The sequence below is a fragment of the Notamacropus eugenii genome, chromosome 6 (genome assembly GCF_028372415.1).
Source record: "Notamacropus eugenii isolate mMacEug1 chromosome 6, mMacEug1.pri_v2, whole genome shotgun sequence".
Taxonomy (NCBI): Eukaryota; Metazoa; Chordata; class Mammalia; order Diprotodontia; family Macropodidae; genus Notamacropus; species Notamacropus eugenii.
The window spans coordinates 171,096,443-171,115,074 of NC_092877.1; the positions used below are offsets into that span (position 1 = coordinate 171,096,443).

The 18,632-nt window shown below is 38.3% G+C and overlaps 1 protein-coding gene across 1 annotated transcript; it reads left to right on the forward strand.

The window, feature by feature from the left end:
• Nucleotides 1–9,636: 9,636 nt before the first annotated feature.
• LOC140510969 (RNA-binding motif protein, X chromosome-like) lies at nt 9,637–18,328 on the forward strand. Its single transcript, XM_072619923.1, has 9 exons — nt 9,637–9,745; nt 11,556–11,675; nt 11,871–11,977; nt 14,014–14,182; nt 15,069–15,221; nt 16,930–17,044; nt 17,119–17,244; nt 17,334–17,422; nt 17,869–18,328. Exons 2-9 carry the CDS (start codon nt 11,570–11,572, stop codon nt 18,177–18,179), a joined length of 1,176 nt encoding a protein of 391 aa, XP_072476024.1. The 5' UTR covers nt 9,637–9,745; nt 11,556–11,569; the 3' UTR covers nt 18,180–18,328.
• Nucleotides 18,329–18,632: the final 304 nt, after the last annotated feature.

An 18,632-nucleotide genomic window follows, 5' to 3' on the forward strand; every position in this document is an offset into this window, starting at 1 on the left:
TATATTAATCAACAAATATTTCAAGACTATGCCCCCAAAAGAAAATTGCTCAAATAAATGCTTAAAACATATCAAAGAGCACATGGCAAGATATGGATTATATCATTATCTTGCCTATTTTGTAAATTAAGTATGTCCAAATCAGATTCTATTTACCCAAGAACAAGATTTCTATGGCATTTTGCTGCTTGTTAAAACAATATGCCATATTTTTTAATGATAAGCATCTATATTCTACTCAAAATTTATTCAAATCAAGTCCGTTACAACAAATACCAAAAATTCTCTATTACAAAAATAATAAAATCTCTTTTGTCTTTTGCATTTTTATGCCTCCACTTAACTGCACTGAATTCCTTTTACATTAAAAAAAATCAAAGAAAAATGAATGATAAGAAACTTTTATTTTAGGAAAACAGAATTTCAGTTCTTCCTATTGCATAAAATGTGCAATATAAGTACATTATGTATGTCATATACATGTATATATGTAAAACATAAGTGTTTATGTAAACTATGCAATATAAGTAAAGTAACTTAAAAATTCTGTAATAGTGCAATTTTCTTGTCCTTTGCCATGAGACTTAACAAACTATGGAAACAAAGTGACAAAAGAATCTACTATCATAACATGGTACAGTAAGAGATAAAACTAGAACAATAAGAACAGTATGTCCTGAAAGAAGGTTTGCAGATGCACCCAATGATTATACATGGAATTCAGTGGCAGGAATAATACTTGCACTATGGGGCAGTTTGCGCAATGCCATTTGGTAAGTGAGGGTGTTGATGGAGGTCAAGATATTCAGCATAGCTCATAGTCATCTTCTCACTGCTGTACGTTGAAGACAAAAAGTGAAAAAAATAAATGCTTCACCAAAAAAAGTAAAAGATGTGACTTTAGAATCCTTTTGGTTAAAGAGGATCATACCTATTTTAAATTCAGGTTTAAGTGAGGGGAATACTCACATTGAATAGGCTCCCTTTAATATTCTATTTACTGGGTTAATTATTTTTTTTCACTTTTTCCATTTTTCTTTCTTTTCCCGTTTCCTGTATCACTTTCCTTTGTCTCTACCCTTCTAAATTATTTTTAAAAATCTAAAATGTGTAGGCACAAATAGTCAAATACAATACACTGCAAACAGTAAACTGTACCAGATTAAGAGGAAAGGGGGAAAATGACAAAAGGAATCAAAGCATACATATGGAGAACTCACCAATCAATTTAAATTTCTAAAGCACAAAGAGCAGATGGAAGCAAGAAGAAATCCAAGTCAAAATTTTAAAATGTGAAGTGCATATTCTAAAAATAACTTCTGTCAATGACATTATCACTCATTTTCATTTTCTCCCTCTTTACCGTTTCGTTCCCTCTTATCTACAAACATAACTGTTGAAACTCCTAGGACTCAATTATTGTCCTATTTCAATTCCCCACTTTGTGGCTAAGCTTCTTGAAAAGCTCATCTACAATCAGTGCCTCAATTCTCTCTCCTCTCTTGTTAAACCCTCATGACTTACTTTCCAATTTCACCATGCCACAAAAATTTCTCTTTCCAAAGTCATCAATCATCTCTTAGTTGCCAAATCCAATAATCTTTTCCAAAATTGCATTTCTGAATATCTCTGCAGGCTTTAATACTATTAAGTCCTTTCCTTTTCTGCCTAATCTTTTTCCTCTGGGATTTTGGACATACACTCATTCCTGAAACACCTACTACATGCCTGACATCTTCTCTGTATCCTTTGTGGGATTTTCCCACAGTCCTTGAGAAGTGACCAGATCAGAAGCCATATTTTGAGGGAGACGATAAGAAATGCATCCTTACTATTAGAGGAGACAGGATGGATCATTTGGACAGACAGAGGAATTGGCATTGTAAAGAACCAGGCCATTTCATCATATGAGACTAGGATGATTATTATCCCCCTTTTTGTTTTGGTTCAATTTTCCAAAACTGTGCTGCTTCATCCAACTTCTTAAATTTCCATTTATCTCTCTCAGATATGATGCCGACCCAGTCAAAATGGATAAGGTGTGACCCAGTCCTCATAAATTTGATTTATAGAGAAGTTAGATACGCCTTTTTGGGTCTGAGGGGAACATTTATCCCACACAAAAGTTAAATTATAAGAACTAGGAAAAAGAGCTGCAACGTTATATTAAATAAACTCTTCCAGTATATTATATGCCACACTAGTGGTAACAATAGAATGAGAATGGTTGACTGTATATGGAAAGAGACCTCCTCCACTATCTTAGAGATTTCCTGTCAATTCAGGGAATAATGAGAAAACTAACTTCTGGAAAGGAATTAACCCACTAGAACAAACCTGGTGTTTGGCAACTCCTGAGATCCCAAGGTTTACATGTGAAACAAATAACAGAATTACAGAAAAGGAGTGATATGTAAAATAGATGCCCTCTACGCTAACAGATGCCCTCCAGGCTAGTGTTTTAAAGACAATAAGAGTGGTCAAATCAAAAGGACAGGAGACGAGCAGAATGTCACGTAGACTTGCAGTTTCTGTGTATATATACCTGACCCTCAGATCAATAAACGGAGTTGGCCTATCTTCTTCCGCCTCCCGTGTCTTTCTTCTTCACCACATCACCGAGCCGCGTGGGGATGCAGGTCGTCCGCTACACCTGCCTAATAAAGCAATCTGGAATTATGGAAATTAATGATTAAAATGTCCATACCCTTTGAACTGGAGTCTCCATTGTTGGGTAGTAAGCTGCAAGAAGACAACAATAAAAAGAAAATCTCCATACACTACAAAATATTTATAGCAGCATTTCTTGTGATAGGTTGGAAACAAAGTACATGACCGTCAGCTGGGGAATAGGAGAATAGCTAAACACATTGTGGTACACTAGTACATTGCAATGTTACTGTGCTGTCAGAAATGACGAACAGGAAGACGTCAGAGAGGCCTGGAACAACTTATATGAACTGACTCTGAGCAAAAGGAGGAGAACCAGGAGAACTTTGTACGCAGAAACAACCAGTGTGAGAGGAATTTTTCTTGTAGACTTAGTCCTTCACAGCGAAGCAAGGACCTAAAAAATTCCCAATGGAGTCGAGGCAAAACGCCTTCCATATCCAGAGGAAGAACTATGGAACTGCATTGCATAATGAAGCAGACGCTTTTCTTTTGTGTATCTTTTCGGTTTTTATCATGGTCTCTCCCGTTCATTTTAATTCTTCCATGCAACATAACTAAGGTGAAAATGTATTTAGTAAGAATGTATGTGTAGAATCCATGTAAGATTGCATGCCATCTTGGGGAAGGGGGCAGGGAAGGTGAGGGAGTCTGAGAGTTATGGAAGTGATTGTATAAAACTGAAAACAAATGAGTTAAGTAACAAAAAAATAGTATCATTTGGTCTGTATTCAGATGCCGTCATTTCTTCCTCTGCACAAGGACAGCATTTTTCATCATGAGTCCCTTGCAATCGTCTTGGAAGACAATTTTCCTATTACTGTGTACAGGATTTTCCTCATTGTGCTCATTTCAGTCAGCATCAGTTCATTTAAGTGTTTCCACGTTTTTCTGAAACCTTCATGCTCATCATTTCTTAGAGTGCAAGAATATTCCATTACAATCACAGTTTGTTCAGCCATTCCTCAATTGATGGGCGTCATCTTAATTTCCAATCCATAGTTACTACAAAGAAAGATGCCATAAATGTTTTTGTACAGATAGGTTCTTTTCCCATTTTTGGTGGCGGAATCTCTTTGGGATACAGTTAGTCTGGCTAGCTTTAATAATGTAGCTTTTGGGTGCAGGTAAGTGGGTCAGTGGACAGAGCATCCACCTGGCCAGAATCAGATGGACATGAATTCAAATCCAGCATCAGATACTTACTAGTTCTGTGACCCTGGGCAAATCGTTTAACACCAGTTGCCTCCCTCCCCCTGTGAAGCTTTTCTGGTAACAAGAGGCAAGCAAAGAAAGCTGTTGCTTTCATGGTAGGAGACCCAGGCAAGTCTCCTTATATATTCTTCTGAACTCACAAGGATGTGTAGGAGTAAAAAGGTTTTGGATGTAAAAAATAGAAATAGAAATTTGAGAATATAAACAGAAAACACAAAATATTACGGCATCCTGGACATATTTATGCAATTGCTCAATCTATTCCTCTTTGAAACCTATAAAAATAGAAAGCTATCAGAAGGCTCTGCTCTAGTCCCTGTATCTGAGCTCGTTCAGACTCCTTAGGTTTAATTCAATTTTGGCTTTCTTGTATTCCCTGGTCGCCAATTTCAATGTCCTAAACATTTTTTCTGTCTTCCTAAGACATCCTGGGTTGGAAAAATGAATCACTAGGACTTTTCCTTGGCCTTGCAGATCAGAATTCTCTCTGGCAGATTTTCTAGAACTTTGTGGAAGTATTTTTGTGGGGGGATCTAGGGTATACTTCTTACCACTCCACCATCTTGACTGCATTGGGCATATTTTGAATCACTGGAGTGTCAATGATGTCTGGTGACAACATCTTTCTTTCCTAGGTCATCAATAGTTGGAGGTGAAATTGCCAGGCTTCTAAGAATTCCTGCATACAGCTCTTGCCTAGTGGGGAGAAGACTAAAATATAGTGGTTTCCAAGGCTCTTGGTTTCTAAGACAAAAAATAAGATAATTGCAAATTTCCTAACTCTTAAATGACAAACAAAAGGTGAAAGCGGTGCCTACCTTTATGCGTGGTAGTTGGTGGTCACTTTTCCCCACTTGCTTGATTTCCTCCCAGGGCTTAGTTGGAGAATGAAAGAAAGGAGGAGAGAAAGAGAGAGATAGACAGAAGAGAAATTGAGGAGTAGAAGACAGAGAGAGAGACAGAAAGAGAGAGGGAGAGGGGGGGGAGGGAGAGGGAGGCAGAGAGAGAGAGAGAGAGGGAGAAGAGAAAGGAAGGAGAGAGAAGGGATGGAGGAAGGAAGGAAGGAAGGAAGGAAGGAAGGAAGGAAGGAAGGAAGGAAGGAAGGAAGGCGGAAGGAAGAAAAGTACGAAGGAAAAAAAGTTCCCAGATCCCAGCTTGAAAACTATTGTTCCACTCTAAAGCAGAACTAATACCCAAAGAAGTCAAAGTTCAACAGCTTGCTTCAATTTTTTCTCCTTTTTCTACTGATGAAAAAGAAAAGTAAAATAATAATAGCAATAGTAATAGATTTTACATAGTAATTGTAAATAGTAACAGATTACCATTTTGATCTATTTTTGTTTAATTATTATTATTATTATTATTTTATTAATTCCATCAGTGCTTATAATTTCATCTTTAGAAAAATGTGTCATGGGGGGAGGCGGAGTAAAGATGGCAGATTAAAAAGACGCACATACTCTAGCTCTTCCCTCACAGCCCATAAAATACCTGTAAAAAACAGCAAATTCTAGAGCAGCAGAAGCCACAGAACGATGAAGTGAAAGAGATTTCCAGCCCAACGTAGCCTGGAAGGCTGACAGGAAAGGTCTATCACACTAGGCATGGGAGTGGAGTGAAGCGCAGCTTTGGCCACACAGCACCAGGAGGAACAGGATGAGACCAGGCCTTGGGGGCGGAATTCTCAGCAGCTGCGGAGGTTCTCAGATCCCTTAACCCACAAACGCCAAAGACAACTTCAAAGGTCAGTGAGAAAGCTTTTTCAGTTGGGTGACAAGGAAGCTGGGTCCTGCCCTAGTCCTGGCCCCAGGTGGCAGCAGTGGTGGCAGCAGCAGCTGTGTCCATTTGTGGTGCCCTCCACCTAAACCCCCTGGGGGAAATGAGCAGCTGATCTGAATCTCAGCCCTGAGTGGCGGCCCTGCCCTCTGCCTAAAGCACCTGTGGGAACTGAGCAGCTGATCTGGGTCTCAGCCCTGAGTATGGTCTCTGGGGCTCGGCATGCTGGAGGAGGTTGTGGAGGGGAAATTCTACTACTCGAAGATTCTGGGCAGAAAAGCTTTTGGTTGCTCCGAGAGCAGTGTACAGGAGGAGAGAGGAGTAAACTCCTCTCCCTTGATTGTGCCACTGTGGAAGAACTGAGGAGTTACAGGTTCTCAGAGTACACCCTCCTATTGACAAAGGACTCAAAAGTCAAATAAGTGGCTGGGAAAATGCCCAAGAAAGGGAAAGAAATAAGACTGTAGAAGGTTACTTTCTTTGTGAACAGGTATTTTCTTACATTCTTTCAGAGGAGGAAGAACAATGCATACCTTCAGAGGAAGTCAACGCTCCCAATACTTCCAGAATAAATATCCAGTGGTCTCAGGCCATGGAAGAGCTCAAAAAGGATTTTGGAAATCACGTAAGAGAGGTGGAGGAAAAATTGGGAAGAGAAACGAGAGTAACGCAAGAAAATCATGACAAGCGAGTCGACAACTTGCTAAAGGAGACCCCAAAAACTGCTGAAGAAAATAACACCTTTAAAAATAGGCCAACTCAATTTGTGAAAGAGGTCCAAAAACCAACGAGGAGAAGAGTGACTTAGAAAGCAGAATGAGTCAAATGGAAAAGGAGGTTCAAAAGCTCACTGAAGAAAATAGTGCGTTAAAAATTAGAATGGAACAGATGGAAGCTAATGACTTTGTGAGCAACCAAGAAATTACAAAACAAAACCAAAAGAATGTCAAAGGAAGATAAGGTGAGATATCTCATTGGAAAAACAACTGACCCGGAAAATAGATCCAGGAGAGACAATTTAAAAATTATGGGACTACCTGAAAGCCATGATCGAAAAAAGAGACTAGGCATCATCTTCCATGAAATTATCAGGCAAACCTGCCCTGATATTCTAGAACCAGAGGGCAAAATAAATATTGAAAGATTCTACCGATCACTTCTTGAACGAGATCCAAAAAGAGCTACTTCTAGGAATATTGTAACCAAATTCCAGAGTCCCCGGACCAAGGAGAAAATATTGCAAGGAGCTAGAAAGAAACATTCGAGTACTGTGGAAATACAATCAAGATAACTCAAGATCTACCAGCTTCTACATTAAAGGATCGAAGGGCTTGGAATAGGATATTCCAGAAGTCAAAGGAACTAGGAATAAAACCAAGAATCACCTACCCAGCAAAACTGAGTATAATATTCCAGGGGGGAAAATGGTCATTGAATGAAACAGAGGACTTTCTAGCATTCTGGATGAAAAGACTAGAGCTGAAAAGAAAATTTGACTTTCAAACACAAGAATCAAGGGAAGCATGAAAAGGTAAACAGCAAAGAGAAATCATAAGGGATTGAAACTGTTTACATTCCTACATGGAAAGATAATATTTATAACTCTTGAAACTCTTGTCAGTATTTCCGTAGGTGGAAGGATTATACAAGCGCACACACAAACACACGTGTGTGTGTGTATGTATATATGTATATATATATACATATATACACACACATACATGTATATATGTATATATGTGTGTGTGTGTGTATGCATACATACACGCAGAGAGCACAGGCTGAGTTGAATAGGAAGGGATCATATCTAAAACAATAAAATTAAGGGGTGAGAGATGAATATATTGGGAGAAGAAAGGGAGAAATGGAATGGCGCAAATTATTTCTCATAAAAGAGGCAAGGGAAAGGTTTTTCAATGGGGGGTAAAGGGGAGAGGTGAGAGGGAAAAACTGAAGCTTACTTTCACCACATTTGGCTCAAGGAATGCACACTCAATTTGGTATGAAAACCTCTCTTATACTAGAGAAAAGTAGGAAAGAAGGGGATATGCAGGGTGTGTGGGGGGTGATGGAAGGGAGGGCAAATGGGAGGAGAGGGAAATTAAAAGTAAGAGCTCTTGGGGAGGGACAGGGTCAAAAGAGAAAATAGAAGAAATAGGGGAAAGGATAGGATGGAGGGAGATAAACTTAGTCTTACATAACATGGCTATTATGGAGGTCATTGGGAGGGGGGAGGGAGAGTGAGTAAGGAAGAGAAGCTGGAACTCAAAGCTTTAAGAACAAATGTTGAGAACTGTTTTTACATACAACTGAGAAATAAGAAATGCAGGTAATGGGTAAAGAAATTTATCTTGCCCTACATGACAAGAGAGAAGATGGGGTTAAGGGAAGGGAAGGGTATTAGAAGGGAGGGCAGATTGGTGGAAGGGGTAATCAGAATCCTTGGGGTTTGGGGGTGGGGGAAGGGGAGAGACGGGGAGAAAATTTGGAACTCAAAATTTTGTGGGAATGAATGTTCAAAACTAAAATTAAATAAACATTAAAAAATAAAAATAAAGAAAAATGTATCATTCAGAACTGCATAATAAATATATTTAGTTGATCATACCATTTTACTTGCATATTTCTGTCCTTAGTACTATTAACTTTAATTTTGTTGTGAATTGTTTCAATTGTGTCTAGGCCTTTATTAATCCTAATTTAGAATGCAGTAAAATTACCAATAATATTTTGCTCTATATTAAGAAAGTCATAATTTTTAGGAATGAGGAAGCATTCCTCTCTGCTCTGTTGGACTAGCAACTAATTAGTCAATGAACAAGTATTTTAAGAGCTATTTAAATATTTCAAATAATCATAAGGTTTTAAGCAGCATAATGTCTCAGAGAGATTAAGCGTGTCTTTGCTTTGCTTAAATTTAGGCATATTACATAATTCAAAACCCCAGAATTTTTAGGTAATTTATCAATCAAGGTTAAATTTTAGTTTGGCACTTAAAGGTAATGAAATTTGGGATTATCTTAACTTCATGGACCAGTAATATTTTAGATTTACACATTCTTTTCTAGTTATTAATTTTCTTCTTATAAAGTATCGTATGCTTTCCTTTATTTCACTATACTTGTACTGAAATTTTTTATTTCTCCCTAATTCGTTTGTCCTACATTATTTTAAGTTCCATTCAAATAAAATTTAATTTATTGCCTTTCCTCATCTTTTATGATGCTGAAATGATTTGCCCTTGATTTAACTTTTTTCACCTGGTAAATTTATTTTCAAAATTTTTTTTCATTAGTGATCTGTTTTCGGTTCAGGAAAAAATGTGAGTTGAATAAATGAGGCTCTTCCATGTTTTCAAGAAATGCACTTCTTTGTATTTGGTACTGTGGCTTTCTTTTGCACATTTTTCACTTGTTTAAATTTAATATTGTGTTAGATTATGAGGAGAAAGAAGGCAAGCAGCTAGATGATTGCTGGCAGTGGTTTGATGAGAAAAGGAGTGTTAACATTTGGTATTTTTTTTCAGTGATTAGCAGGATTTTGATGACAGAAATTGGTATTCCTCTGTTTTTTGTATTTTTCTCTTTGGATATTTCAATATATACAGAAAATATTGCTGAGAGGTTCTTTAAAGTTGATGCGGTTCAGTTTCCAAATCAAAAAGTTAATCCAATGGTTAAGAATTTTGTCTATTTTAAAAATCTTTGGATAAAAGGTTGATTATATTTAACGAGAGAAATTGATTGTTTTCATAGTTGTTCAATTTTTATTTCTAGAGAGTCCGAAAGCCAAAAATTGGGAAGTAGTCTAGAACGAAACAGAATGCGTTCTAGGCAACGGCCCCACCCCCACCGCAGCCCCACCCCCACCGCAGCCCCACCCCCGCCGCAGCCCCACCCCCGCCCCGCCCCGCCCCGCCCCCACCCCTGCAGACTAGACGCAAAGCACGTCTTGCATACGGGTCTTTCAGCCTCGTTCTCAGACCGCATAAAATCAGACGTCCGCCTTTGGGGGGGCTATTCCTTGCGCCGTTGGGACGCTGGGCGGCTTTGTAGGTAGTCGGTGTCTGCCGAAGAAAGACAAGGTAAGGCTTTTGTGAGAGACTCGTGGTGTCTTGGTCCTTGGAAAAGACACGCAACTACCCTATTCATCACCGGGGATTACTTTTAAATTCGTGTTTTTTTCTGGTAATTTGTGTCGACTTCAAAAAGGTACAGATTTAAAACTGCCGGTAGCCTAAGTCACCAAAATATATTCAGTGGCAGTGTTAGACCGTGGGAACATCCCGTGGTTGCTGTTTGGTCTTTTAAAAATAATTTAGAGGGGAGGAAAAAAGGTGAGGGGTTTGGGGAGGTACGAGAGCCTTAAACAACCGCTGGGGTTAGCACAGCTTTCTCTTCGCGATAGGTTTTAGTACGAACTGCGCGGGGTTCCGGGAGAGGGGGGGAGCGAGAAAACATGGAACTCTGAGGTAAAAAACGGATCCAGTTTATAAAAAACCTGTACGAGTTTGCTTCTTGACCGTTTTGAGACACAAAAAGGATGAGGGCCCAACGAGGTCTGAATTGTGTTAGGGATTGGCTAGGCGCCATTTTGTCATCCATGGGCGCGTGGTTTTAGTTCAAAACGGGCGCGTGGTAACGCATTTTAAAATCAAAGGGAGAATAAGAAGATGTGTGCGGAATAAGATATTTCATTACATAATGGCCAGTTTTTTGTAAAGAATTCGTTGTGTTCAGCATGTGCTTAAATAATGTATGAGGACGACGATCCACTTTTGTACAGTTTTTATCACCCGACAGGTGCTTAAATGTGAGTCAAAAAAGGTTTTTCTGAGGTAAAAAAACCGCAGAATTATCAAAGCTTTTCTGAGGCAATGGGATAGAAAACATTTTTAAATTTACCGAAATAGAAAATACTACTGAAAGTTAGTCACCCTTCCCCCTCCCCCCTCAGCCTTGGCCTCCACTGTCACCTTCCCAGGCTCCGCCCTCTCTTCTTCCCGCCTCCAGCCTCCCTCCTTGCTCTCCCCCGCCTTTCTGCGGGCACCTTACTTTGCTCCTCCCTCCCCCTCCCTCCTCACCTCCCTCCGCCCCCTCCCTCCTCTGCGCCCGGCCCCGCCCCTCCCTCCTCGCCTCCCTCCGCCCCCTCCCTCCTCTGCGCCCGGCCCCGCCCCTCCCTCCTCGCCTCCCTCCGCCCCCTCCCTCCTCTGCGCCCGGCCCCGCCCCTCCCTCCTCGCCTCCCTCCGCCCCCTCCCTCCTCTGCGCCCGGCCCCGCCCCTCCCTCCTCGCCTCCCTCCGCCCCCTCCCTCCTCTGCGCCCGGCCCCGCCCCTCCCTCCTCGCCTCCCTCCGCCCCCTCCCTCCTCTGCGCCCGGCCCCGCCCCTCCCTCCTCGCCTCCCTCCGCCCCCTCCCTCCTCTGCGCCCGGCCCCGCCCCTCCCTCCTCGCCTCCCTCCGCCCCCTCCCTCCTCTGCGCCCGGCCCCGCCCCTCCCTCCTCGCCTCCCTCCGCCCCCTCCCTCCTCTGCGCCCGGCCCCGCCCCTCCCTCCTCGCCTCCCTCCGCCCCCTCCCTCCTCTGCGCCCGGCCCCGCCCCTCCCTCCTCGCCTCCCTCCGCCCCCTCCCTCCTGGGCCCTGAGCCTCACTTGGCTTCAGGCTCTGAGTCCATGGAATTAGTCTGAGGTAAAATTTATTCACAGAAACATTAGTTAAAAACTTGATCACTGGAAAATTTAGTCAGAGTCGTTGAGAAAGACCACATAGCGTTTCATTGTACCCTTCACAATTTTTAAAAACTGGAAAGTCACAATTTGAAATTTTGTGAAGATAACTAGATAAAAGTTTTCGGTTAAGGACATTCCTGTGAAATAACCGAATTTCAAAATATTTTCCTTACAGCTTTAAAAACAGTGATGGAAGCACATTGTCCAGGGACGTTATTCATAGGAGGACTCAATGTAGGAACGAATGAAAAAGATCTTGAGTCAGTTTTTGGAAAATATGGCCACATCGTGAAAGGTAACCATGAATGACATACTTCCCATGCAAATACTACAATTGGTTCAGATTTTGTAGAAAATAAAATTGATCCAATATGCCTTGCTCCTCAAATCTGAAAAGTTAAGACAAACCTCCCTTAAAAATCTTTACCTAATATCTCTAAATTTCTTTAATATCTTAATACAAATTTCCTTTAAAAACTTTTTTCTTTAGTTCTATTGATGAAAGATCAGGAAACCAACAAATCCAGGGGCTTTGCTTTTGTTACGTTTGAGAGTCCTGCTGCTGCAAAAGATGCTGCAAGAGACATGAATGGAAAGGTAATTTTTCATTTACACCTCTAACTTTATTCCAGCCTTGTTCCTTTTTGTAATTTATTCCACTTAGATCCTAGGCAAATATATTTGTTGTATGGATAAATTACATCACAATGGTTGCATCGTCTCAAAAAAGTCCCAACCTTTAATTTCCTAAATTATTTCCAAAATTTAAATAACTTAACATTTCAAAATAGTATTTTAAGGAATCAAAGTACTTCTCTACATCAAGGTCTCTATCATTTACTTGAAACACGAATTGCACCTATCCTGATTTTAGTGTATCCTTTATTTTATCAGGATGACAGTTCCATGAATAACACTCTTTACTATATTCTTTCATAACTACAGTGTCGTCAGAAGTTCGGTGTCATCCTAACGCAAAGGCAGAGTCTTCTTCCCTGTTAATACCTCATTATTTTTTTAAACTCAAATTTCGATTTCTATACAAAAGGATGCAGTCGTTTAAGCAACATAATTTCTTACACAGATTTTTGAACATAATACCAACTACAGAAATCTATCACATTTAATCCTTAAAGCCCTTATTTCAATCCATTTAAAAATATTTCAATTCAAACTTATCTGTTATACATAATTGTGTATGCCAGATATGCCAAAATGATCCAACCCAGCTGATTCTAAAATAATAAAAAAAATGAATAAGTGCATTGGGTGACTGTGACACTTAAAATACAAAGGAAACCTACCCAATTGTAATAGAGAGAAATTACAGATTAGTAATAATAACGGATGAGGTCCAGATGAAAAGCAAGGACTTAACATTTTATTTGCTAACCTTTAGAAAATGTGTTTATGAACCAGAATTAGAAGTATTCAAGCAATCCAATTCTGATAGTTTTAAAAAAGAATAATCACAAAAGCCAATAATCTGAAAAATTCAAAGAAAGAAGGAAGGAATTCGAAAACATTGAAACCATGAATTGCAAAAAAATCCTTTGAAATCAGATTACAGAAATATTTTACATTAGCCGAGTAGAAAGATGAAAGGTGTCTCTAGGTAGCTGTTTGGCTAGCATGGAGTAACGGCTTCACATTTCAAAAGGAAAAAGTATTTTTTTTTAAATGTGGAATTTGAGTAATACTGGAATGCTCACTTCTTAATGCATAACGTTTTGAATACAAAGCGAGATAACAAGTGAAAATAAATGTTTTAGTATAAATAGTACAAAAGTGATGATAAAAAATATGAAGATATATCATCTTTAAAAGAAAACTGCAAACAGCTAAAATGGATTGTAGCAAGTCGGCAAAGGAGATAGGCAATTATTATGAATAAATTTCCCCTCCCTCTCAAAAAGGAATAATTTAACATATGGCGTATATTTTATGTTTGTAATATTAGTGCATAACTGAGGCCAAGGAAAACGAAGGCAATTTTGTGTGCTTTTTGTAAATTAGTTACAGATAAAATATTACTGTCAAACTACTATCCATTCACAATAATACTTAAAAGTTATCGAAACGTGTAAAATACTTTGTTTAAAAATTAAGGAATGATTGATTTCAAATGTTTGATCACTGTAATTCATAATGACTTTTCTGTTTGCAAAGTTCATTTTTGCCTGACATGAGGTCTGTTAAGTGGATGATGGAACAACTAAGGTTTCATGCAGCTAGTAAGTGGCTTAGTTGAGTCTAAAATGTGGGTTGACTCATGCTGGTATCCAACACTTTTTCAACTTCATAACCCGTTTCATTAGGAAGCAGAACAAGGTGCCTGTGGGTCTTTTTTTCCCCTTCATCCGAGAGTGAGTTCTTAAAGTGATTATAAGAATACTAAACACAGGGATTCTTTTGAGGGGTGGGGTGGGGGTTTACTCATGGGTTTTGTGACATTTTCCAGTATTTGGAAGATTTATTAGAGGGTGTCAATTTAATTCTGTCTTTGAAAGGAGAGTATCTATCGAAGAAAACTGAGCAGTACAATAACACAAAAATAAGTTGAAAGCATATGTGAAGTGAGTTTTGGAACTAAAGTTGATTATAATATTTGATAAAATTATTGTTCCTTTTAGTCCTTAGATGGAAAATCAATTAAAGTGGAACAAGCCAAGAAATCGTCATTTGAAAGTTGTAGGTCAGGGTCACCACCCCCTCCAAAAAGCAGAGATTCTCCAAGACGTCTTAGAGGTGGAAGAGGAAGTAGTGGTGGAGCAAGAGGGCCACCTCGTGAAGGGCACATGGGTAATGTAGTAAACAAATGCATGAACTAGCAAAAAAGTCAACATCAAAACATTTGTTTTTGTTAAATGAGCCTTTGTTTAGTTTAAATTAAGGAGGAAGAAAACCACTTTCTGTGCAAATGTGGGTGAAGTTTATTTTCTTGAAAACCTAAAATACGGGTAAAATTTCATGATCCCAAAAAAGCAGATTGTAGTTGACGTTTTGTCACGCTTTTGTTCTCCCTCAAAGGGGAAAAAAAGGCAAATGCCATTAAAAATTATATCCACTTTTGGAAATGTATTGGAAAATATTCATTTTGTTGTATCGTAAATCCTGTGTGTTCCCAGGCAATGTAAAATGATTATTTTCATATTGTTGAGCTCTTTGATAGAGAAACAGTCTCTTCAGAACTTTAGAAAATCGATAGTATGTGTATGTGCTCCACTGATGGAAATAAAAATCTTTCTAAAACCCAGAAGAAATTTTGTGATTTCATGCCGCATGGGGTTATACTCTAATGTTTGGCAGTTTCTGAAAGATTTCGCGTTTGGTGGTGGCGCCCTTAAGAATCCAGGTTAATTTCTTTACGGTAATACGATGTTCAACGTAGGATTGGAGTATTTGTATGATGATTTTGTTTTTAGCTATAGTCTGCCATTTCTAAAAGTGGACGATTAGTTGATGGTATATATCAGTTTTTAATTCAGGTAAATAAATTTACCACTTTGTTGAAAATGTATCAAGTGGGATTAAAGCTATGGCAAGAAATTGATACCAAATTGTATATTATTGCAAAGACTATATTTAAATTAAAATTCAGTACTATTGATCATTTTTATTTGTTATTTGATTCAGTTGATGATAACCATCCTAATGTTTTTTTTTTTAATTTTCTTTTTTTGCATAGATGACAGTGGATGTTTTCTTAATTTCAACATGAGTTCTTCCAGGATATCACTCCCAGTTAAAAGGGGTCCACCTCCACGAAGTGGGCAACCTCCATCTAAAAGACCTGCGCCTTCTGGACCGGTGCATAGGAGTAGTGGAATGGGAGGAAGAGGTAAATTCTCTGTACATTGGAAGGAGATTATATATACATATATATATCGTGTGTGTGTGTGTGTGTGTGTGTGTTGTGTGTGTGTGTTTGTGCACGCGCATGCACGCTGTGGTGTGTAATTTAGGATTAATGAATTTATTCATAATAAAATTTCATTTGGAAGGGAACATATATGTAAGAGCGTTCCATATGGAGGATTACCGGGTACTAAGTTTCAGTCATAAAAAAAACCCGTACATTTCTTTGAGACAATAAAAATCATAGGTATATAATGTATACACATACTTGAAATGTTAATACAAAATCACTCCTAAAATCATAGAAAATCGGTTTATAATTACAATAAGGGATAGTTGATATGTTTTAGAATCATGTCACATGAAAGCTGGGGTTTAAAGATTGGTACAGTTTTTATAGGTGAGAAAACAACAACCCCACTTAAGAATGTAAAAAGACTGTTGACAGGACGAAGTATTTGTTGGACTTTAATGGGAGAAACTGATTTCAAAGGTAGATAGAGCAAAGTTGCATTGTTTCATCCCTTCTTAAAGTTCTTAAATGCAGAAAAGTAAACCTACAATTATATAGGATTACAAAGGAAATCAGTTTTATTTCAAAGTATTTAAAAAATTTTTGAAAATTGTATTTGGTAAAAACACATATGTATATATACATATTCTCTATTATATATAATATATATTCTCTCCCTATTTTATATCTATATCTATATTCTCTATATATATATGTACATGGTACCTAGCATTATGTAATGCTCTTATGTCTGCGAAAACATTTTAAGTTTTATCCTCTGGACCATGGAAACTAAGTCCTACCTATTATTTCCCCCATTTTACAGAAGAGAAAGCTGAGGAAGGTTAAGTGGTTTGCCAAGGGTCACAGCTAGTATCTGAGGTAAAATTTGAACTCAGATCTCTCTTATAAGGCCTCATTTTGTAAGAAGTCCATTCCTGCCGTTTACTTTCCCCTGTCAGAGGGTAGAATCAAGTTAGGAATAGGAGATGAAAAAATAATAGATTAAGGAATACTCCAGGGGTCAGTCCTAGAAGAACTAAGAAGTTGACAATTATATTCCTAAACAATTCTCAGTCAACATGTCATTTTACCTTCACGAGAAGAGGGGGTCAGTATAGTTAATGGACAGAAAGAAGGGGTAAGTCAGTGACATTACAGAGCACTGTTTTTTGATAAGGAGGTTGGTAAAGAAGAGATCATCTGAAAAAATTAAAGTTTTGAGTGGACACAGTTCCCTGATTATAGTGGAGTGATTGTGAGGTCAGATATTTCATTCACGTAGCAGATATTTCCAGAAGTCTGCCTTCCTAACTTTATGCCACTATTTTGAGTTTTATTGCTTAGTACTTGTAAACACATTGAAACTTAGTGGGTTGAAATGATTCCCAGACTGTCTCACAGTTATTAAATGTCTGTGTCTGATTACTTTAGTTTTCACTATTCCAGTACCAATATGCCATTCTCTTAGGTGCATGTAAGCTCATGTGAATTTTTTATTATTTCTCCTGTAAGACTGTTGATGGGAGGAACTGTTGTAAGTACAATTTTACAACATTTAGTAGTCTTAATTCCTTATCCTTACTTAAATTGGCCACTTTGTTTTTCATTTCTTTTGTAGTTGTCACTTAACTACATTATTTCAAATGCTGGTTTAAACTTTTCAAACATTTTTCAGGGCCACTGTCTGGTGGAAGAGATAGCTATGGAGGTCCTCCAAAACGAGAATCATTGTCTTCACGCAGAGATGTGCGTATGTCACCAAGAGATCATAATTACAGTACTAAAGAGAGGTAAATAAAATGTAATATTTTAGTTGAGCATCTCATTTCCATTTTATGCTATTTAATTCACCCTTTAATTTTAGATATTCAAGCAGAGATTGTGCAAGTTCCCAGGATATCAGAGATTATGCTCCACTTCCAAGGGAGTATGTATACCGTGACTATGGCCATTCAAGTTCACGTGATGAGTATACATCCAGAGGATATAGGTGCAGTATCACCAAATTGGTCTGTTTCACGGGGATGTACATGATTTAAGCTTTAGTAGTTTTCACTTTAGTACATTTTCTGTATTCAGTGACCGTGACAGCTATGGTGGAGGTCGTGATAGAGATTACTCAGATCATCAAAGCGGAGGGCCCTACAGAGATTCTTATGAGAGTTATGGTAAGAACACAATTTCTAAGATCATAAACTACAGGCCAACAGCCTCCATTAGTAAGTTTTAAGAAAAGCATCCGTTTAGTCTTTTGCTAAATTGAGGAATTTGTAAATTTTATTTTCTCAGGGATTGCTTTAGTTAAACTTTTTAAAGTCTTCATGAAAGAATTGACATTCACTATCTTTCCTCCCAGTGGTGAAAATGCTGGAGAAAGTATAAGGCAGGGTCAACAGTAAATATATATATACATGCTTATCCCTGAAAAAAAAGTCTGCTTTAGTGCTAAAACATTTATTATGTATTTTGTGTTTTTAATCTTCATTAAATTTGTTTACTGTCCTCCATATAAACCTGCTGTAAAGGCAAAAATGAATGAAATGTGTTTTTTTTAAATTACATTTAAATATTGGGTATTGGGTGTTTAATGGATCCTATAACCTATTGATCTCAGGTAACTCCCGTAGAGCTCCACCTCCTCGAGGGCCTCCCTCTTACGGAGGAAGTGGTCGCTATGAAGATTATAGCAGCACAAGAGATGAATATGGATATGGTGGAAGTCGGGAAAGCTATTCAAGTAGCCGAAGTGGTATCTACTCAAGTAGTCGTGATTGTGTTGGCAGACAAGAGAGAGGGCTTCCCTCTGCTATGAGTAGGGGATATCCTGCCCCCCGTGATTCATACAGCAGTTCAAGCTGTGGCACGCCAAGAGGTGATGGCCGTGGTGGAAGCCGATCTGAAAGAGGAGGCAGAAGCAGATACTAAAAGAAATATGAGCTTGTGCGACCAAAATGCCTTTTCAAAGAAAATTAAGAATTGAGTTTTATTTTCTCCATGCTAAGAGAAAATTAATTTCGTTCTTGGTAAAGAAAGCTAAAATTGTTTTTCAAAGTTTTAAAAAGAGTTTCTATTTCATGCAGTTGTTATAACATTCGATATTAGTGTTATAAAATTTGAAGTTAGTGTTGTGATTTTGAAAATAAACGTTTTCTATACCTGTCTGATTTTCCTTATTGAATTATATATTCTAAGACTGAAGTTATCTAAAATGGAAACTAAACTAGTGGTTGAGGGTGGTTTCGGCAAAAAAAAAATTTAATTTCAATATACTCAAAATGATTGTTTCTCTGATTTATCCTTCAGCCCACTCACTCTTTAGAATTAAATTAATAAATTTCCTATTAATTTTAATCTATCTTTCCACCACCCTTTTTTGAA

What these genes read in the sequence shown, in the direction of transcription:
- LOC140510969 (XM_072619923.1), top strand. Translation starts at nt 11,570, where the DNA reads ATGGAAGCACATTGTCCAGGGACGTTATTCATAGGAGGACTCAATGTA. An exon ending in ATATGGCCACATCGTGAAAG is followed by an intron (nt 11,676 to 11,870) that starts GTAACCATGAAT and finishes TTTTTTCTTTAG; the next exon opens with TTCTATTGATGAAAGATCAG. An exon ending in ACCTCGTGAAGGGCACATGG is followed by an intron (nt 14,183 to 15,068) that starts GTAATGTAGTAA and finishes TTTTTTGCATAG; the next exon opens with ATGACAGTGGATGTTTTCTT.